This window comes from Metarhizium robertsii, assembly GCF_000187425.2.
Source record: "Metarhizium robertsii ARSEF 23 chromosome Unknown MAA_Scf_8, whole genome shotgun sequence".
Lineage (NCBI taxonomy): Eukaryota > Fungi > Ascomycota > Sordariomycetes > Hypocreales > Clavicipitaceae > Metarhizium > Metarhizium robertsii.
The window spans coordinates 1,521,536-1,539,522 of NW_011942226.1; the positions used below are offsets into that span (position 1 = coordinate 1,521,536).

A 17,987-nucleotide genomic window follows, 5' to 3' on the forward strand; every position below is an offset into this window, starting at 1 on the left:
AATGCACTGAGGTATAGAGTGTCGGGCCTGACCTTGAGCGAGCATGTAAATGGCATTCAAATATCGATCTATTCCCAGATGGAACGGTGAAGTTGCAACGTTATAGACCAAGTAGTGGTGATTGCGTAAACGGAGTACATGCTCTTAAGTACCTAAGTAGGTAGACGAATTATGTGGCCCCGCCCATAGCATTCAAGGTTCAATCCACAGTTTGAAAGTTTGCTGTACCAGAAGTTGGCTGGGCTGATGGCCCGGGATTGGACTCCTGGAGCCACTTGGCCTTGGCCGGTAGCATTGACGACAAAGGAGAGAGGAGGAGGGGACTGGGTGTGCCACAACTCTTCACAAGGCGGCAGCCACCACATGTGCATGCCAAAAACAGGCGTCACCTGTGTTCCTGATTTCTGATTTCTCCATACCACATAGCCCGAACCGTCGAGAATACCAGACACAACAAACATACGCACTTGCATCCAAAACTCCTGGCCCGCACCTCAATCGTACCTCGACCGCTCCCGCGCGTCGCCACACAATGGCGTCAAAGGCCATGTGGGAAGTCGACCCTGAGACGAGGTCCAAGGTTCGCTCATGATTTCCCAAGCAACCTGATCAACTGGCAGACCAGCCCGTTCCCGTCATGGACACGCCTACAAGGAAACGGTGCATGCTAACGGCAAAATATACAGCTCGCCGCCCTTCAGAAAGAATCCAAAAACAACATCTGCTGCGACTGCAGCGCGCCATCTCCTCAATGGGCATCCCCCAAATTCGGTGTCTTCATCTGCCTCTCCTGCGCCGGCGTACACCGTGGTCTTGGTGTCCACATATCCTTTGTGCGCAGCATCTCCATGGACGCCTTCAAAGCGAGTGAGATTGAACGGATGAGGCTCGGTGGCAACGAGAGGTGGAGGACGTTTTTCGAAGAGCACGAGGACACCCAGATGCGAGGAATTACCTGGGAGGATGCGACCATTGCAGAACGATACAGTGGCGACGTAGGCGAGGAGTGGAAGGAGAGACTTTCGTGTAAGGTGGAGAACCGAGAATATGTTCCTGGCGAGAAGAAGCCTGCTGCTCCTGCGGTGAAGCCTGCGTCATCACCTGCTCTGGGAGGTCAGAGAGCTGGATCGAGGACAGGGACACCGTTGAGCAATTCGACGAGTCGGAGCGAGAGTCCTGGTAACCGTGGCGCTGGCGGTAAGGTCAAGGTTGACGATAGGTACTTCTCAAGATTGGGAGCAGAGAACGCCTCGAGACCAGACGATGTTCCGCCGAGTCAAGGCGGCAAGTATGCTGGCTTTGGAAATACCCCTGCACCTGCCAAGGCGGGTCAGGCTGGTATTCCCAACTTTGATGAGTTGCAAAAGGATCCCATGGCTGCATTATCAAAAGGATTCGGTTGGTTTACCTCTACCGTGAGTAAGACTGCCAAGACGGTAAATGATGGTTATATCCAACCGACCGCCAAGCAAGTATGTCCCCCTGTCCCATCACTTCAAACAAAACTCTCTCTGAAGCCGAATCTGGGAACATTAACTTTTGTGATGTAATAGTTGGCAGAAGGCGACTTCGCGAAACAAGCCCAACTCACAGCCTCCCAATTCGCAAGACAAGCCCAAATGGCCGGAAAATCCGCACAGGAAGGATTCAACCGCTTCGTCGAGGGTAACGACAGCAATCACAGGAGAGAGGCGCCACTAGATGCGAGCCGTAAAGACTTTTGGGATGATTTCTCAAGTCTGGCAGAGCAGAAGAAGCAAACGAGCAGTTCGATTGGGACAAGCGCCATGGGGATGGGAAAGAAAGGCTCTAGCGCCGCCCAGCCCACGAAGAAGGCAGATGATTGGGATGACTGGTGATTTAGTCACGGGGGTAGCTGGGGGCGTTGATTGGAGTATGCGCGGCTGTATGTTAGCCAGCTATGATGATTTATCTATTCTTCAGTTCCGAGTGTGTGTAATAGTCGCTTGGGTGTGGGATGGTCTTGTACCAGAGCCGGTCAACACGAACGCCAGGTCAGCTGAGGAGCAGATGGTGGTGGCACTTTGGAGGCAAATTCATCTTGCAAGACTAAGAATCCATTGAAGCAGAAAGCCACATGTGCATGGTCTGCAGTGTGCCCGGGTGGTCGCAAAACATCGTCCACGCCCCTCTATGCCATACCAAGGAAATGAACTCGAAGCCGGCCATCCATCTCTTACCCCGAGTCTGGTTCTCGCTTTGCCTATCTCCTCGGGCCGCAGCCTCTAGTTGTGGAAATACCAGCGCTTTCTGTTCTCTTTCACTGATTTATTTGCCATAGGATATGGAGCGGACGAAGGCAGCAGCGCGGTGTGACCATGCGATTGTTGTGCTGAAACTCTCAATCGCAACCCAATTTCACATACAGTTTGCACTTAGTTGTCCAGACTCGCTACGCGATGCAAAACCTACCAATACGCCACCCCTATGTCAGCATGGATAATCACTTACGATATCACATCCAGCAATTTCTTCTGATCTCGTCCGCATCTCGAGAGACAGGCTCCCAAGGCGCGTGGCGTTTGCTTCCCGTCCGGGTTGTACCTGCACAATCTTTGACATGGGGATCACGTGACTCGGGCGGCCGAGGCTGGAGCCGGCCCTAGCCGGGACTACTCGGTCGACCGCCATGATAGGACCACGGCTGTAGGCCTTTGCCTCTTGCAACTCCTCCACATAGCCATTGATTGCAACAGTCGCCATGTCTGCTCTAAGAATCCTCGTTCCCGTCAAGCGGGTGATTGATTATGCGGTATGGAGCCCTTTCTACGCGGCATCTAAATCGTGTAGCTTTTCCCTATGAATGGCAGCTAACAGTCCCTTCTTTTGTCCAACTATAGGTCAAACCCCGGGTCAACAAGGCGCAGACGGCTGTCGAAACCGCTGGCGTCAAACACTCCATGAACCCCTTTGACGAATTATCTGTCGAGGAGTCTGTTCGCATCCGCGAGAAGAAACGAGCCCCCGGCGGCGTGGAAGACATATGCGCCATATCCGCCGGCCCGGCCAAGGCCCAAGATATTCTGCGAACAGCAATGGCCATGGGCGCTGACCGCGCTATCCACGTTGATGTCAAAGAGGGCGACGATCTGGAACCCCTTGCGGTCGCCAAGCTACTCAAGAAGGCCGCGGAGGAGCAGAAGAGCAATCTCGTCATACTCGGCAAGCAGAGCATCGACGATGACGCCAATCAGACGGGTCAGATGCTTGCCGGTCTACTGGGCTGGCCCCAGGCCACCCAGGCAAGCAAGATTGAGTTTGGCGAGGGCGACAGCGTCAGCGTGACGAAAGAGGTTGACGGTGGTGTTGAGACCATTCGTGCCAAGCTGCCCATGATTATTACGACGGACTTAAGACTCAACGAGCCCCGGTACGCGAGCTTGCCTAACATTATGAAGGCTAAAAAGAAGAAGCTGGATAAGAAGACGTTGAAGGACTTTGGATTGGAAAACGAGAAGCGCCTCAAAGTGCTCAAGGTTTCGGGTAAGTGCTACGTTCTGGGGGGTGGGGGGTTGAGACGAAATGATTGCTAACGAGTGTTGTAGAGCCTGCGCCTAGACAGGGTGGCGGCAAGGTGGAGGATGTTGATGGCTTGATTGGCAAATTGAAAGAGTTGGGTGCATTGTAAAGGGTTCAAAGCAAAAAAAGATGTGTTAGAACATGTAGCATTTGACTGCCGGCTGGGATGCAAAGCTTGCGCCAAGACAATAGACCCAAAGGTCCTGTACCAAAACTACCTGTTTGTTTGTAAATGGTGCTACACGTGAATATAGAATTGCGTCACGCCGCGTTTGCAACATTGGCGGGAGATGGCCATGTGAAATGCAACTATTGACAACTTGGTCTTTGCCTTCATTTTCCTTGGCAGGCCAATCAACAAGTTTACGTCGGTATGGTGTAGTATCCAAGCAGCCCGGAATTTTGCGCTTTCTGGGCGCATTTGTGCAGAAGCGAGTTGCCGAGAAGGTGTCAATGCATACATGTACAATGACATGCTGGTGGTTAATATGATGCCAATGACTAGCATCTCCTCCCGCCTGGAGTAGACGGTGACACAAACACCCCCACAGTTGTCATATGCTGACTACAAGAAAGTCGCGTTTGCAGCTACAGTAGGATCGAGATGTGGATTGCTGGCGCGAATAACAGCGGCGACACTTGAGGAAAGCCGATGCAGAGCATGCTGTGACGCCTTTGCAGTGGAACACAAAGACAATTGAATCCCTGATGTCTTGAGGAAAGTCGATGCAAGGCATCCTGTGACGCCTTTGCCGTGGAACCCAAAGACGATTCAATCCTTGACGTGCCCCTTTCGACAAGGATGTGGCATCATGGGCTACAGCAACTTTTGAACGATATCGGCGAGGGCCTTGGTCACACTTCCCAAAGCGGTCAAGCACATTTCCTCTCCCCACCACCACTTTCGCCCCGGCCTCACCAGACAATAGCGCCCGCGGGGCCGTGAGGCTCCCCCAATGCAGCCAAAAGTCCAACTGGACAGCGGAAGTTACAGCGCTCGCCGGCAGCCCAATGGCGCAAGGGCCAGGTGCAGGTGCGGACCAATCAGGAAGCGTGGTAAGCAGCCGCCAGCGGAACACCTCGCAGCGACGAGACATTGAGCAGTTGGCCCGTGTGGCTCAATTTTTTCTGTCCTCTGCCCGCGTCACCATCCCTCCCGCTCTTTCTTCTTCCCTTCCTCTTCCCCTCAACGGTCAGCAAGTCAAATCCCCAGCTCTCATCTTTCCAAGTCCGCGACAGCGTACACCGCAATTTATAAACCTCTTTTACTCCCAAGAGCGCCATTGTGCCTCAGATTCTTGTTCTCGTTGAACAGTTGCGTCTGAATCCGCCCTTATGAACGGGCGCCCGTCAGTCTTCACCTCTCAGGTACGTAGCCGCAATCGGCTGGTCCTCTCTCTACGCCCCAAGTTTGCACCGTCCTGCCTCTTTCTTTGGCTGCACCCGGCTGTTGCAAGGCGAGTAAAACTCGTCTCTCCCTTGCACCTGTATTCCATTGGCACAGATACCTTCTTGTCTTGCTTGCCGCCATTGTTTATTCTCCCATGGCCAGCATGGCAATTCAGTTGTGACGGAATCTTGAGTACTGACGCTTTGTTGACAGGATTATCTCTCTGGTTCGTCAGATCTGAGACACCGCTACATCCACCCACCCCCAAACTGACAATTGACAATGTAGACCACCTCTGGAAGTCCCAGTCATCCTAGGTTGACCTTCCTTGACCTCGACATTCTCTAGCTGCTCTCTTTATCCAAACTACTATCTGTATTCCGGATTGCCATGTTCTCTCGACTGGCAATTAACCTCGCCAAGCCGGCGTTTAAGCCGGCGGCAGCCATGACGCCTCGAATGGCCATTCAACTCCGATTTATATCCCAGGCTACCGCTGGAAGTACTGGCAGGAAGATGCCTTCCAAGCCCACCAAGAGCACTGCTCCCGTTGAGTCGGTGCCTGCTACCTTCACCATTCGAGTATGTTGCTAAATTTGTGTCGTGTGTTGCTATTGCGAAATTATTGCTGACTTGCTTAGGATGGCCCTGTCTTCAATGGCACGGCTTTTGGTGCTAATGCCAACATCTCGGGTGAAGCTGTCTTCACCACCTCTCTGGTCGGTTACCCGGAGTCCATGACTGACCCGTCGTACCGTGGCCAGATTCTGGTTTTTACCCAGCCGCTCATTGGCAACTACGGAGTGCCCTCCAACGAGCGAGACCAGTACAACCTTCTCAAGCATTTTGAGTCCCCCCACATTCAGTGTGCTGGCGTTGTCGTTTCTGATGTAGCTCTCAACTACAGCCATTGGACTGCTGTCGAGAGTCTGGGCGAGTGGTGCGCCCGTGAGGGTGTCCCGGCCATTTCTGGCGTCGATACTCGTGAGATTGTCACTTTCCTCCGAGAACAGGGATCCTCGCTTGCTAGAATTTCCATTGGCGAAGAATACGACGCCGACGAAGACGAGAGCTTCATCGATCCTGGCCAGATCAACCTCGTCAAGCGTGTGAGCACCAAGGCTCCCTTTGTGGTCGAGTCTCCCGGTGCCTCGCTCCACATTGCTCTTATTGATTGTGGTGTCAAGGAGAATATTCTCCGAAGCTTGGTCAGCCGTGGTGCCTCTGTTACCGTCTTCCCTTATAATTACCCCATCCACAAGGTTGCCCAGCACTACGATGGCGTCTTCATCTCCAACGGTCCCGGCGACCCAACTCACTGCCAGGAGACTGTCTACAACCTGGCCCGTTTGATGGAGACTTCTTCCATCCCCGTCATGGGCATCTGTCTTGGCCACCAGCTCCTGGCCCTTGCCGTTGGTGCTCGTACTATCAAACTCAAGTATGGCAACCGCGCCCATAACATTCCTGCCCTCGACTTGACTACGGGACAATGCCACATTACCAGTCAGAACCACGGTTATGCCATTGACGCTAGCACTCTGCCCAGCGACTTTAAGGAGTACTTTGTCAACCTCAACGACGGCAGCAACGAGGGTATGTTGCACAAGACCCGACCCATCTTTTCTACCCAGTTCCACCCGGAAGCCAAGGGTGGTCCAATGGACAGCTCATACCTCTTTGAAAAATATCTGGATAACGTCCGTCTTGCAAAAAGCAAGGCACTAGAATATAGGGACAACCGCCCTAGCCAGTTTATGCTGGATGTGCTGAGCCGAGAACGTGTTGGTGTTGAGCCTGTGCCTCTTGCCAGTGCCGCGTAAAAAACACGTTAGTCGCAGGTCTTGAAGTGTAAGGGAATGGCGTTTTGATTTAAGTTTGGCTACGTGTTTACTAGGCAGATTGTCTTGAAATGAATACAATTAAGTACAACGATTATATAGTCGGCTCTAGACAATTAGTGATGTATCCTTTTCGCGACTGTCCCGGCACGATTTGTTGGCGGCAGATATGAAGCGTAACGGCACCCAGTAAATGACGAAATCCACGGCTCCAAGAGGTCGCCGTGCTTGTAACATTTTGCAACCAAAGCCATGTTACTTAGCTCGGACATCTTAGCTGCTAAGGGCCCGTTACTGTTCAACGCTCAACGCTGGGTTGCTCATTTCGAGTTAGAAGATTTTGTACCTTGCCACTGGTCGGCTGAGATTGGCCTGGAGTTGATAGCCGGTGCTGTTTTCGCAAGGCTGCCAGCTAGTAGTAGTTACTCGTTAGTCAGTCCCCTGGGAAGCAGCTGACAGCAGGGGCGGATATCACGGCAGAGGAACGCGCCCAAGCTCGTCATCGCTGGGTAGCACGAGAAATGCAGTCATCACCGCTGCCGCTCTGATGGTCTCTCCCCCTGGGGTCCAGCTGCCAATATTGTCTGTGCCATCGAATCCGGGTAAACCTGTGGAAGCGCCCGCTTCGTCTCCCACCCCCCGGCTCCTCCTCTTAAAGGTCAACTGGTATAATAAATAGCCTGGCTCGTCTTGACTGACGAATGGTCCTTTGTGTCTTTGTCTGCGGGCTGTTCATGTATCTGCCCTGGACATATTCGGCGATGCGTCTCCTGCTCCTGCCGCTGTTTGCTTCCGCCGCTGCGGTACAGGGCGTCGTCTCTGTACGTTCATGAACCTACTGCGTGGAAAATGGTTGCTCGTACTTATAAGTGAAAGGCTACGGTGTACAGTCAGCCTAATTTCGGGGGGGTGTTGAGAAACGTCATTGGGTTCGGGTGCGTGAACCTCGACGACGTGTATGTACTGCCGATGGAAGATGCTTGTTTATAATTTTGGAACTAGTTTGAGCTTTGTGCTGACTTTACGCAGGGGGTTCAAGATTGAGAGCATTGAGCTGCGGAGTCGGACGTTTTGCTATGCCTACGGGTGAGTGAGTTCTGTTTGGTTTGGCGGTTCGAGTAGATGGCTAAAGGGGGAAATAGCAAGGTGAATTGCGCGGGGGCGAGCGTTTACATGTCCAGAAGCGTCGGGGACTTGTGGAGGTATCTTACGACGGAATCGGCTCATTGCTTTGATGCTTCATTGGTGGTTTCTCAGCTGGACGATTATTGACTTGGTTTGTTTCTGGGGAGACGGGACACAAAGTGTGGTGTGGGTATTCGTTTTCTTTGGGACTTTGTATATTCTGGTATTTAGCGTTGCTGGCTGGTTGCGCCTGCGCTCTATGGTACAATACATTGCTTGATTTCATCGAAATGGAATCAAATGGCCTCCTTTCCTGACCGCCCCTCGACGGCGTTACAAACCGGGTTTGTTGTACATTGTGTTCCTAATGTCTTGAGATGGCTGTTTCGGAAAACCTCCACGTTTGGATGGTAGGGATATGCTCCATTTTGCAAGTGAAGAGGTCTACGCGGGTTGTTCCTAGAGCCGGCGTCGGTCGTCTTCGTCCCTGCCTCCTGCGCCGGGAATATACCGATCACTTCTTGGGCGGAAACCACCTCTGGTTCTTCCAGGGCCTCTACCTCGTCCACCGCCGCGACCGCCTCTCTCTCTGTGGGGAGGACGGATGCCTTCGAAGATTTCACGGCCTCGGTCGACAAACGAGTCTGAATCTTCAAAGGAATATCTGTTGATTTCGCGGCCCAAGTCTCGGTTCAGGTCGCGCGTGTAAAAGGCGCGCATGTTTTGGACGCGGCGGCGGGCAAGATCCTCCGGCACAAGATGGTATGCCAGACTTGGACGGGCACGGGTAAATTGTGCCTCGCCGGATGGGGGATGCGGTGCAGGTGGTGGCTGCTGGCGTCGAGGACCACGGGGACCAGTTGGCGGAGCCGAGTCTGTGAAGGTGCCTCTGGGACCGAGGGGGGCAGAGTTGATGCTGTCTGGTGCTGGCGCCGGTACTGATGCTGCCACGGGCGCGGGCTTCGTGGGCGGAGGGGGACGACTGCTGGATGACGAAGAGACAGAGTTTGAGACGAGGTTTGCCTCCATGGTGCTCCCGTCGGCGGCGGGGGCGTAGACGACTTCCCATCGATGACTGGGCCGTCTGCCACCTTGTTCCTCCATGTCGATCCAGGAGTCTATCTTTTCGGGTGGTATGAAGTCGATTGACAGTGCTTTGCGGTTGCTTTCGTTGGGCCAGACGCGGCCGTGCAGCAGCTGGCGAACACGCGAGGCAGCTGATACGGATTCCAGTGCCACAAAGGCGTGCGTGCGAATGAAGTCGAGGTAGAACTTGGTGACAATGTCGTCAGTGGAGCTTGTGCCTGGCGTGGAAGCGAGGGCGACTATGTGTGCGCGGAGCTCAGCCGGCCGAAGAGGTCGCATGAGGTTGTTGATGCAGAGGGCGGAGGTGGCCGGGTGCATCGAGGGTTCGACGTGTCGGTCGTAGTCTACCTCTGCCTCTGGGGCATCGTGGGCCTCGGCCGGGAAATGGTTGAGTTGATATGACCTGGGAGCAAGCCCGGGGTCTGCTCGAGCCCGTTTTCTGGCAACGTCTTCCTCCTTGGGCGTGGGACTGGCAGAGCGCCGTTTGCGCTTTTGCGCTTCGGCTGGAGCTTCGACGGCCGGGTCTTGGATGGGCTGTTGATCCATGGGAGTGTCGCTACCTGCGGGTTGAGGGTCTCGAGACGGAGGGCTTGGTTCGGGCTGTGATTCTTCCTTTTGTGCCGGTGCAGGAGTTGGCTCTTGTGTCGTCGCCGGAGGTTGAGGAGGCGTTTGCTCTGGTTCGGCTTCTGGCGCATCCTGTGTGACGGATTGTCCATCTTTGGTCTGCCCCTGCACCTCGTGCACCTCCTGTTCCTCCTCTGCCTGACTGGCGGCATCGCCATTGATAGGCTGCAAAGGTTTAGACTCAACTGCCGGCGCCTCATTATCCATCTGCTTTTCAGCATGCGGCTCTGGTTCTGGCTCGGGCTCCGGCTCTGGCTCGGGCTCCGGTTCGGGCTCCGGTTCCTTGGTCTCTTGATCAGCCTCTTCCAGTCGCGCAACAAGCTCTGTCTTCAACCCTCCTTGAGGGAGACCTCGTCGCTTTAGTTCGGCTTTGAGGTCGACGACCTTGAGCTTAGCCCAGTCGGCCATGGTGCGTGAGATTTGGGCCGCCAACGGGGTAGTTCAGCGCATTTGGGGTGACGAGGCCGTTGAATGACGTCGCTTGTCGCAAGGGGCAGACGAATGCGATGATTTGCGCCGAGAGCTCTGACGGACTATATTGCGAGCAGACGTATATGTGGCAGCCAAGGTGACATGAACGCCCCCTCAAATTGATGGTTTGGATGATGTAACGCTGCGGTGGCACGAATTTTGATGCGCAGGCAAAAGAATGAAGAAAAAGATGTAGGTCGCGACGCGCCAGCTTGGTGGAGGGAGAGCGGGCGTGGGGTCAAAGCATGTTGACATGTCTTGGTTGCGAACCGGGGTCTTGGACTCCTGCGGACAGGACACTTGGCCGCATCGGGACTAGTGCACTGATCTGGATCTGATGATTGTCGAACTTTGACGACACAACATTTCCATTTGAACATTGGAGTCATACGCTATTCCTCGACGGGCGATGTAGAATTTATTGACTATGCTTAGAACAGGGGAGTAGAAGACGAGGAAGCCGGCGCCGTGGGCTACACCCTGGGCCAGGATGAGGGTCTCGACTGTCGAACAGAATCATGCGAGGACAATGCCGGCAATGCAAAGAGCCCATGCGCTTATTAGAAGAGACAGCAAGTTGCATACCAAGTTCGGAGGCTCCGAGATGACTAGTTGACAAGACGACCTACAGCTCAAGGATATGATTGCATGTTGATATCGACGATGGCGCTTGATCAAGGGAATCACAAAGGGGGCGCCGAGGTAGGATATGCCCGACGCGACTGTTGCTACGATGGTGATGTAACGATTTCCGGGGAGTTCAGATAGACATGTTCTGTATGCCTCTTACACCTACTTGCTATCCCGGAGTACCTGTGCAGACACGACAGTACCCTCATGTCTCTCTATGCAAAGCATACATGCATCTCTAAGAAACGAGCGTCACCCGCGTTTTTCACTCAAAAACTACCATTCATCTCGGTAAGATGTAATAGCAATAATATTATTATTCCCGCACCATGTTAAACTCTCACAGGGACATACATACTGGACACGCCACCACACAGGCTCAGTCTCGTTTCGACTTGACAAACGCACTCCCCTCCAGCCAGCGGCCAAAGTCCTTGACGTCAGGGTTCATCTCCCTCACAGCCGCAATGTCTGCGCCGTAGCCCTCCTTCTCAAAGAAGTTGAACATGGTCCTCAGCTCGACCGAGAGCCGCAAAACAAGCCACGCGACGAACCCAAACGTGGTCGGCGGAGGGGCGCCCACCTTTTCCCTAAAGACCTTTTCCATCTGCGCAAACGACAGCTCATCCCCCGCCAGCGAGATGCTCTTGCCTGCGAACCTGTCGGGCTCCAGGAAGGACATGGCGGCAAAGGCGCCAATGTCCTCGGTCGCTATGAGCTGGAGCGGGCGGGACTTTAGCGCGTCCCGCCAAGCCGTTGCGAAAAGCTTGCCGATGAACCCCGGCGCAAAGTTGTCCATGAAGGCGACTGGCCTGAGGATGGTCCAGGACATGGTGGTGTTTTGCGCCTTGTCGATGAGATGATGCTCGATGTTGTGCTTGCTTTTGAAGTGCGGGACGTCGGTAGGGTTGTCGATGGACTTGGCGCCGTGGCGATCCACGGACGTGTACACAAAGTGCTTCACGTCGTGCTTGATGGCCGAGTCGACGAGCGACTTGCCCTGGGCCTCCTCGATGCTGGGGCCGGATTTGTTCATCGGGGCCAACTGCGCGGGTCGATTAGTACAGTCAAGTGCTATTTATCGAGTTGTGCTCTGCGCGCTGTACCTGGACGCTGAAGACCCCCCATATGGGTGCCTCGGTTGCCTTTTTGGCATTCTTGAAAATGGCCTCGGTGTCGTCTAGGTTTCCTTGGACAAGTGTGACCTTGGGGGACGCGGCAGCCAGTTTCTTTGCTCCTGGCGAGGTCGTGTCTCTTGTGACGGCGAGGATTTGAAAGTCGGCGTTTTTCGCGAGCAGGGACGTGATGACGCTGCCGCCTTGTTTGCCGGTGGCTCCTGTTATCAGCAGCGCGCGCGACATGTCTGTTTGTCTGGAATCTGGATGGATCGTGTGGCGATCAAGCGTGCGATGTGGAAGAGCGGATGGAGGCGAGGGTGAAGACGATGGGCTCAAACGAGCGCTGTCGCCGCGCTGTTGCCCTCATCCTTTATACTCTGGCCTTTTTCTTCTCATGCCACGCGCATCGCGGTGATTAGGAAGCCTCTTACAAATGCGGCATTTGAGTTCCACTGAAGCCAGTTTATCGCATCTCGGCCTACGAAAGAATGCCGAAAGGTGGGGACCGAATGGCCGCCTCCATCAGCGGCGTATGGCGAACGTCACCTTGGACTCGGATGATTGCTAAGCATGAGTTGAGACGCACCAGACCGCACGCAACTCTGGTGCGGTTGTCCTAGGCGCAGTTGGAAATGGAGCATGCAACAAACTTGCCAAATCTCGGGACGACTCTTGATTGTCCAGCGTTGGGCACAATGTCCGCTGTTGTGTCTTGTCGCATGCACCTTGTCTCATGACCTTTGCATGGCGATTCTCCAATGTCGCCTTTGCATGTTCTCGCCATGATTCGAGGCCTGGGGTCTTTTGAGTGACGGGCCACTCATACAGCCAATTGTAAACTGAAACAAGTGACGGAGTGGGATCTAAGGCCGGCACCAGTTTGGCTCGGGTGACCAGAGTTCCTTGTGCAAACATGGTGTTTTGGATCCAGACGAACAAAGACGTAGGCATGTCCCAGGCTGAATCGAGCCGTGGACCGTGCCAGAAGCATGTCTTTGAGAAGCAGCGGGAAGCACCGACAGCAGATTTAATGACAAGGCTCGAAGAACTTGACCACGTGTAGAAGGCTTTCAAAAAAAAAAAAAAAAAGCTTGGTAGCCTTTGTATAGTCTCCTCGCTTGTCCTGGATCTACATCATTGTGCGCAGGCCACGTTGGATGGGGTGCTGAATGGCGGCATCGGCTGTCACGCGCTTCTCACAAAAGCCAATTTGGACACAATGGAGAAATGATGGAAAATGAGCAGAGCAGAGCACGCAAGCGGCAAAGGTCGCCCATGTACTCTTGAAAGCGAACGCCCTTGCTCGTCATATAAATAAGGGGGCGACGATCCGAGCAGAAGCCAGTCATCTGCCATCCACAATTTGTTCTCCGACCACAATACCCAACCTGCATCTTACTATTTGAATCATTCCGCGCTCAGAATTTAAGAACCATGCGTCTTGCGATTTTACTCGGTTTCGCTGCTGCCACCGTCTCGGCCCTGCCTTTCCTGGGTTTGTTTCCCCTTCCCATCGTCGATGACATCTTCCCGGACTCTGGCCAGGAAAAAAACAACTCGGCCGTGACGAAGTTCAGGAAATTCGTTTGAAGAAACCCCTCCATCTATAGTCGTGAGTGGTCCATTTCATCATACTTGCTACCGGGAGACCAACAGACTAATGTATCATGCTCGTAACTAGCCTCCCATACGCCTAGATCTTTACATACATGGGGTTCTTATACGACGAGGTATAACGTTTCCTCTGATTGGATCGAAATATGCTCTTTTAGCGTCTGGTTGGCTGCGGCCTTGAAATGACCGTTGTACGACGATGGGAAAGAAGCTGCTTTGCGGGCATTCGGGCATGCCACCGTGGGAGGTTCAGGGACACGAGTCACACGACTTTCTTTTGGACATGGATAGCATGGATAGTACATCGATCGTTTTTGTCTTCTAGTCTATGCCTCGCCATCTTTGCTTAAAACAATAGTGATGACACCAGCTGGACTGAATCATGAATCACTACAGACCCAGTCTCTTCGATAGGGTTGTGCTTTACACGTTTCTAGACGTTGCCGTCAACTCTGTGCAGCGGACGGTGCTGTAGGAATACCAAGCCAGTTGTTTGACAAGACGCCCTCGACTCTGATCAAAAGGGTCAATTAGGAATTCTATATATTCCCCGGCGTTCAAGCCTGGCCCTGTACACATATCCACCAGACGCTACCGCCTACACCGACGCAGTGTAAACGAGCTCCCCCTCAAACCACGTCCTCCGCACCTTGGCATCCGTAAACGCGCCGGGCTCCCCCAGGCTCAGGTCCCGATCCAGCTCGATAAAGTTGGCCCGCTTGCCCACCTGGATGCTCCCCGTCTCCTTGTCGCGCCCGACGGCCTCGGCGCCAGCCAGGGTCAGCATGCGCAGCACCATGGCGGCCCCCTTGGCGCGGTCGCCGGACCCCACGCCGTCGAGGATGCCCTCCAAGCCCGGCAGCAGGTCCGGGGACTCGGGGACGCCCCAGTCGGAGCCGATGGAGATGTGCGCGCCGTGGCGGAGCATCTGCGGAAAGTTCCAGTCCTGCAGGGCGTCCTCTTCCGGGCTGAACGTCTGGCAGAAGAAGACGGACGGCGACATTTCCGCCGTGGTGTTGAGCGGCCGAAATCGAGGGTACTCGTCTAGATAGAGGGCAAGGTTAGCAGATACGGAGCAGGTTGGGACTTGAGTAGACGCGCTCTGAACAGAAATGGTGACGAGAAAAAGAGACATACCGGGATGCACCCCCGAGCAGTGCGCAATTTCGTGCCGGGGCCCGTTGGGGTTCCGTGCCCGCGCGGCCTCAATGGCGTCCAAAGCCAGACGGGTGGCGCCCTCGCCCGTGCAGTGAATCTTGCACGTCATTCCTCGCTGGTCATACCGCAGGACGGCCTCTTGCAAGTCGTACAGAAACAGCTTTTCCTGTTCCACGTTGCCGTCTTTATCCAGGCCCGCCTGCGTAAAGTACGGATCCAGAGGGATGCCGTCGAGTATGATCTTGACGAAGCGCGTATCGACGTGCTGCGTCTTGAACGACTCGGCCCGGTCCAGCAGCTGGATCAGTTCGGGCTGGGACTCTTCGGCGATAAACTCCGGGGCATAGACGATGTGCGTGTACGCGTCCAGCTGCAGCTGGCCGTCGCGGTCCATGTCGCGCAGCGTGCTGAGCAAGAGCGTGTTGGTGGCGGCCTCCTGGCACGACGTCACGCCCGCCTGGTGCAGGCGATGGACCGCGTACTTGAGCGCGCGCCGCACATGGGCGACGGGAGGCTTGGGACAGGCAAGGAGCGCCTTGGTCGTGGCCAGCTCGGCGACCTCGCCGTTGAGGGATCCGTCGGGTCGGCGCCCGACATACGCCCCGTTGGGGTAGGATTCGTTGGCGAGGTCGTAGCCGGACTCGCGGAGGGCGACCGTGTTGAGATGAAGACTGTGCCCGGCGCCGGCGCGGATGATGACGGGCGTGTCGGGGTATTCCTCGTCGAGATGGGCGCGGTCAAAGTCCTTGATGCGGAAGACGTCGGCGCTCAGCCATCTGGACTTGTGTCAGAAACCAACTGCCTGCTCTCTTGCGCTCTCCAACGAGACGCCATTCATCATCATCACTCTCATCGTCTTGCGCGTCTCGTCTTCTCCCGCGGCACTCTCCCACAAAAGCTTACCGGCCAAAGGCGTGCGCATACTCACAGCCGCACGAGGAGCTCTTGAGCTTTTCCGTCGCCTCGGACATGGGCATGATTTCGTCCAGGCCCAGGTGGATATTGCTGAAGTGAGAGAGGCCGGCCGTCAGGAGATGCACATGGGCGTCGTGAATGCCCGGCATGACGAAGCGCCCTTGCAAGTCATGCACAACCATGCCATGTTGGCGCGCGGCGGCCACGATGGTGTCAGTTGAGCCCACGAGGGCAAACACGCCCTCGGCTGACACGATGAAGGCCTCGGCCCATGTCTGGTTCTCGTCAACCGTGAAGACGCGGCCGTTGATGTAGGCGGTGGCGTTTTCGAGGCCGGCCGTGGAGGGATGCGAAGCCATTGGGTTGGAAGAGGGTTTCACGTCCTTCACACCACGTTGCTGGTTTCATGCCACTTTTGCTGGTCGTCTGCTTCGAATCCCGGCCGCAATATATAAATATGCTGCGGGGAATCCTGCCTCTTCCGAAGTTCCGAATGCCGGCAGAGCCAGAAACAGCAACATGGGCGTATCGGCGTCGACCAGTCCGGCGGTCTTGATAACGCACCCCATCAGCCACACCCCGATGCACTTGGAGACACGAAATCTGCGACGGCATGGCCAAGTCTGTGACTCGCGGGGTTTCCGTGCGGGGAAATATCCCACCTGCCTAGTTCTGCAGATAGGCATGGGCGCCAGGGGTTCCGAATTCCGGAACGGGCCTCTTGATGACCTGCGGACGGAGCACAAAACTATGCGGGCTCCGTGATTTGCCATTGACGCCACAATTGCCATGTGCGGGCGGACATCAGTTCCACGGGCGCACACAACTTTAGCTGCGGCCGGTGCATGGTGGCCGCGTATATTGTTGTATTTGCGGACAAAAGGATGTCAAAGCTTCAAGACACGCCGCACGTGGTGATGATACTGTCAAACGGGAAGGAAGGATGACAAATATCAATTGCATTGAGCTCTTGCTTGTGCTAGCTATGAGGCTGATGTGGGGGGCATCGCAGGAGGCTGAACCCCCATCACGTGACCACCATCAAGAGCTACCACCGCCGAGTGGGACGTATCAAAAGTTTACCACCTACACTACGAAAAGCGGAGATCATTCCTTGGAGTGCAAGGGCTTTATTTTGCATTATGTATCACAGGACGGAGTGCGGAATCAAGTGGAAACGAAATCGCGCCTCAAGACTGTTTCAAGTATGACCGGCATTAAGAGATGGGCATGGGAAAGTTCAACAAGATGCCTCTTCAGGAAGCCGTTGTAAAGCGGCACCACATGGGCATGGGTTGCTACCCTGCAGCGCAAGTTTACAGAGTCTCTGATGAGAAAAACGACTCCAAGTCAAACTCCTTCGACATGGCTCTGCCATTGACCTCGACACTTGGTGCAAAGGTATGCTTCTGTTCAAGATGCCGGGCGATCCATGCACAAGACAAACGGGCTCTTGTAAATGATGAGTTTAATCATCATCAGTTGTAGGCAAGATATCTATCTATCCATATATGTATATATATGCTAATTTCAGGATACAAGCACTAGAACCGCAGCTCTTCGATGTGGTTTGAAATCCACTCATACGACGTCTGCCTAAAATCATCCTTGAGCAGCGTCGACCTGTCGAAAAAAAAGTGCGCCAAATCATTCCCCTCGGACCAACGCGGCCAGTTTGGATACTTGCCCTCCACACCGACATTAGGATCCAGGTTGTGCACAAAGTTGGAGTAGTACGTGCGGATGCTGTTGGCGGCATAGTTGTCCGGGATGCCGAAGAAGGTCTGGACGATATCCGAGCCGTGAAACGTGCCCACGATGGGCGTACCCCGGCCATATGAGGCCAGGTACGACCAAGATGGAACGTTTTGGTGGGCGGCGCTTGCGCCGGCCAGGAAGACGCGCCGGCTGAGCGTGAAGACGAGATCCCCCAGCACGGCGGCCCGGCGCTTGAAGCCCGGGGTGATCTCGTTGAGGAGTCCCGTGCCGAACGGGCTGCCGTTGGTGATGGCGGAGAGGCCGGTTCCGTACGTTTCCACCAGTTGTACGAGCTGATCGGTGGTTGCGCCGGGGAAGTAGTACGACTGGAGATAGTCGGCGAAGCTCCTGGCGGTGGTCAGGTTGGGCTGGAACAGGCCGAAAAAGGTGCCCTCGTCCTCCTGGTCGCCAATAATCATGGGCACGGGCGCATACTTTCCCGACAGAGCCAGGATGTCCGGTGACACGGTGATGACCTTGCCGTCCGGACGGGGCAGATAGGACAGCGCGAGAGCGTCGTAGGACACGATGCCGGGCGCCGAGGTCACGGCGTTCAAAAAGTCGTTGGAGCTGAGAGCTCGTAGGCATGCCAACTTGTCTGCGGCGCCTCCGCAGCCGCCGGTCTCGGCGACCTTGTCGAAGACGGCCTGGCCCTTGGGGTGGTCGAGGGGGTTCGTGGGTACAACGCTGCCCGAGTCAGGGTGGCGATCAACTCAA

The 17,987-nt window shown here is 54.9% G+C and overlaps 7 protein-coding genes across 7 annotated transcripts in view; 3 read left to right on the top strand and 4 right to left on the bottom strand.

Moving 5' to 3' along the window:
- Window positions 1-532: 532 nt before the first annotated feature.
- MAA_01239 (zinc finger protein gcs1) lies at window positions 533-1,859 on the top strand (the record flags this gene model as incomplete). The annotated part of the gene is made up of 3 exons (XM_007819237.1): window positions 533-580; window positions 687-1,472; window positions 1,554-1,859. 3 exons carry the CDS (start codon window positions 533-535, stop codon window positions 1,857-1,859), a joined length of 1,140 nt encoding a protein of 379 aa, XP_007817428.1.
- An 863-nt stretch (window positions 1,860-2,722) lies between these two features.
- MAA_01240 (uncharacterized protein) lies at window positions 2,723-3,649 on the top strand (the record flags this gene model as incomplete). Its single annotated transcript, XM_007819238.1, has 3 exons — window positions 2,723-2,773; window positions 2,862-3,504; window positions 3,567-3,649. 3 exons carry the CDS (start codon window positions 2,723-2,725, stop codon window positions 3,647-3,649), a joined length of 777 nt encoding a protein of 258 aa, XP_007817429.1.
- Window positions 3,650-5,320: 1,671 nt separating this feature from the next.
- MAA_01241 (Carbamoyl-phosphate synthase) lies at window positions 5,321-6,753 on the top strand (the record flags this gene model as incomplete). Its single annotated transcript, XM_007819239.1, has 2 exons — window positions 5,321-5,512; window positions 5,572-6,753. The coding sequence occupies 2 exons, from the start codon at window positions 5,321-5,323 to the stop codon at window positions 6,751-6,753; spliced, it is 1,374 nt and encodes a 457-aa protein (XP_007817430.1).
- A 1,602-nt stretch (window positions 6,754-8,355) lies between these two features.
- Window positions 8,356-10,014, bottom strand: MAA_01242 (DNA-binding SAP; the record flags this gene model as incomplete). The annotated part of the gene is made up of 1 exon (XM_007819240.1): window positions 8,356-10,014. The coding sequence occupies one exon, from the start codon at window positions 10,012-10,014 to the stop codon at window positions 8,356-8,358; it is 1,659 nt and encodes a 552-aa protein (XP_007817431.1).
- Window positions 10,015-11,086: 1,072 nt separating this feature from the next.
- On the bottom strand, window positions 11,087-12,068 carry MAA_01243 (nucleoside-diphosphate-sugar epimerase family protein; the record flags this gene model as incomplete). The annotated part of the gene is made up of 2 exons (XM_007819241.1): window positions 11,087-11,752; window positions 11,814-12,068. 2 exons carry the CDS (start codon window positions 12,066-12,068, stop codon window positions 11,087-11,089), a joined length of 921 nt encoding a protein of 306 aa, XP_007817432.1.
- Window positions 12,069-14,037: 1,969 nt separating this feature from the next.
- On the bottom strand, window positions 14,038-15,871 carry MAA_01244 (amidohydrolase 3; the record flags this gene model as incomplete). The annotated part of the gene is made up of 3 exons (XM_007819242.2): window positions 14,038-14,483; window positions 14,577-15,373; window positions 15,501-15,871. 3 exons carry the CDS (start codon window positions 15,869-15,871, stop codon window positions 14,038-14,040), a joined length of 1,614 nt encoding a protein of 537 aa, XP_007817433.2.
- A 1,185-nt stretch (window positions 15,872-17,056) lies between these two features.
- MAA_01245 (carboxylesterase) overlaps window positions 17,057-17,987 on the bottom strand; it is a gene marked incomplete at both ends in the record, with an annotated part of 1,936 nt that continues 1,005 nt past the window's right edge. Inside the window, one exon of the mRNA XM_007819243.1 lies at window positions 17,057-17,982. Within this exon, the coding sequence (XP_007817434.1) occupies window positions 17,057-17,982 (926 nt within the window). The remainder of the gene's footprint in view (window positions 17,983-17,987) is intronic.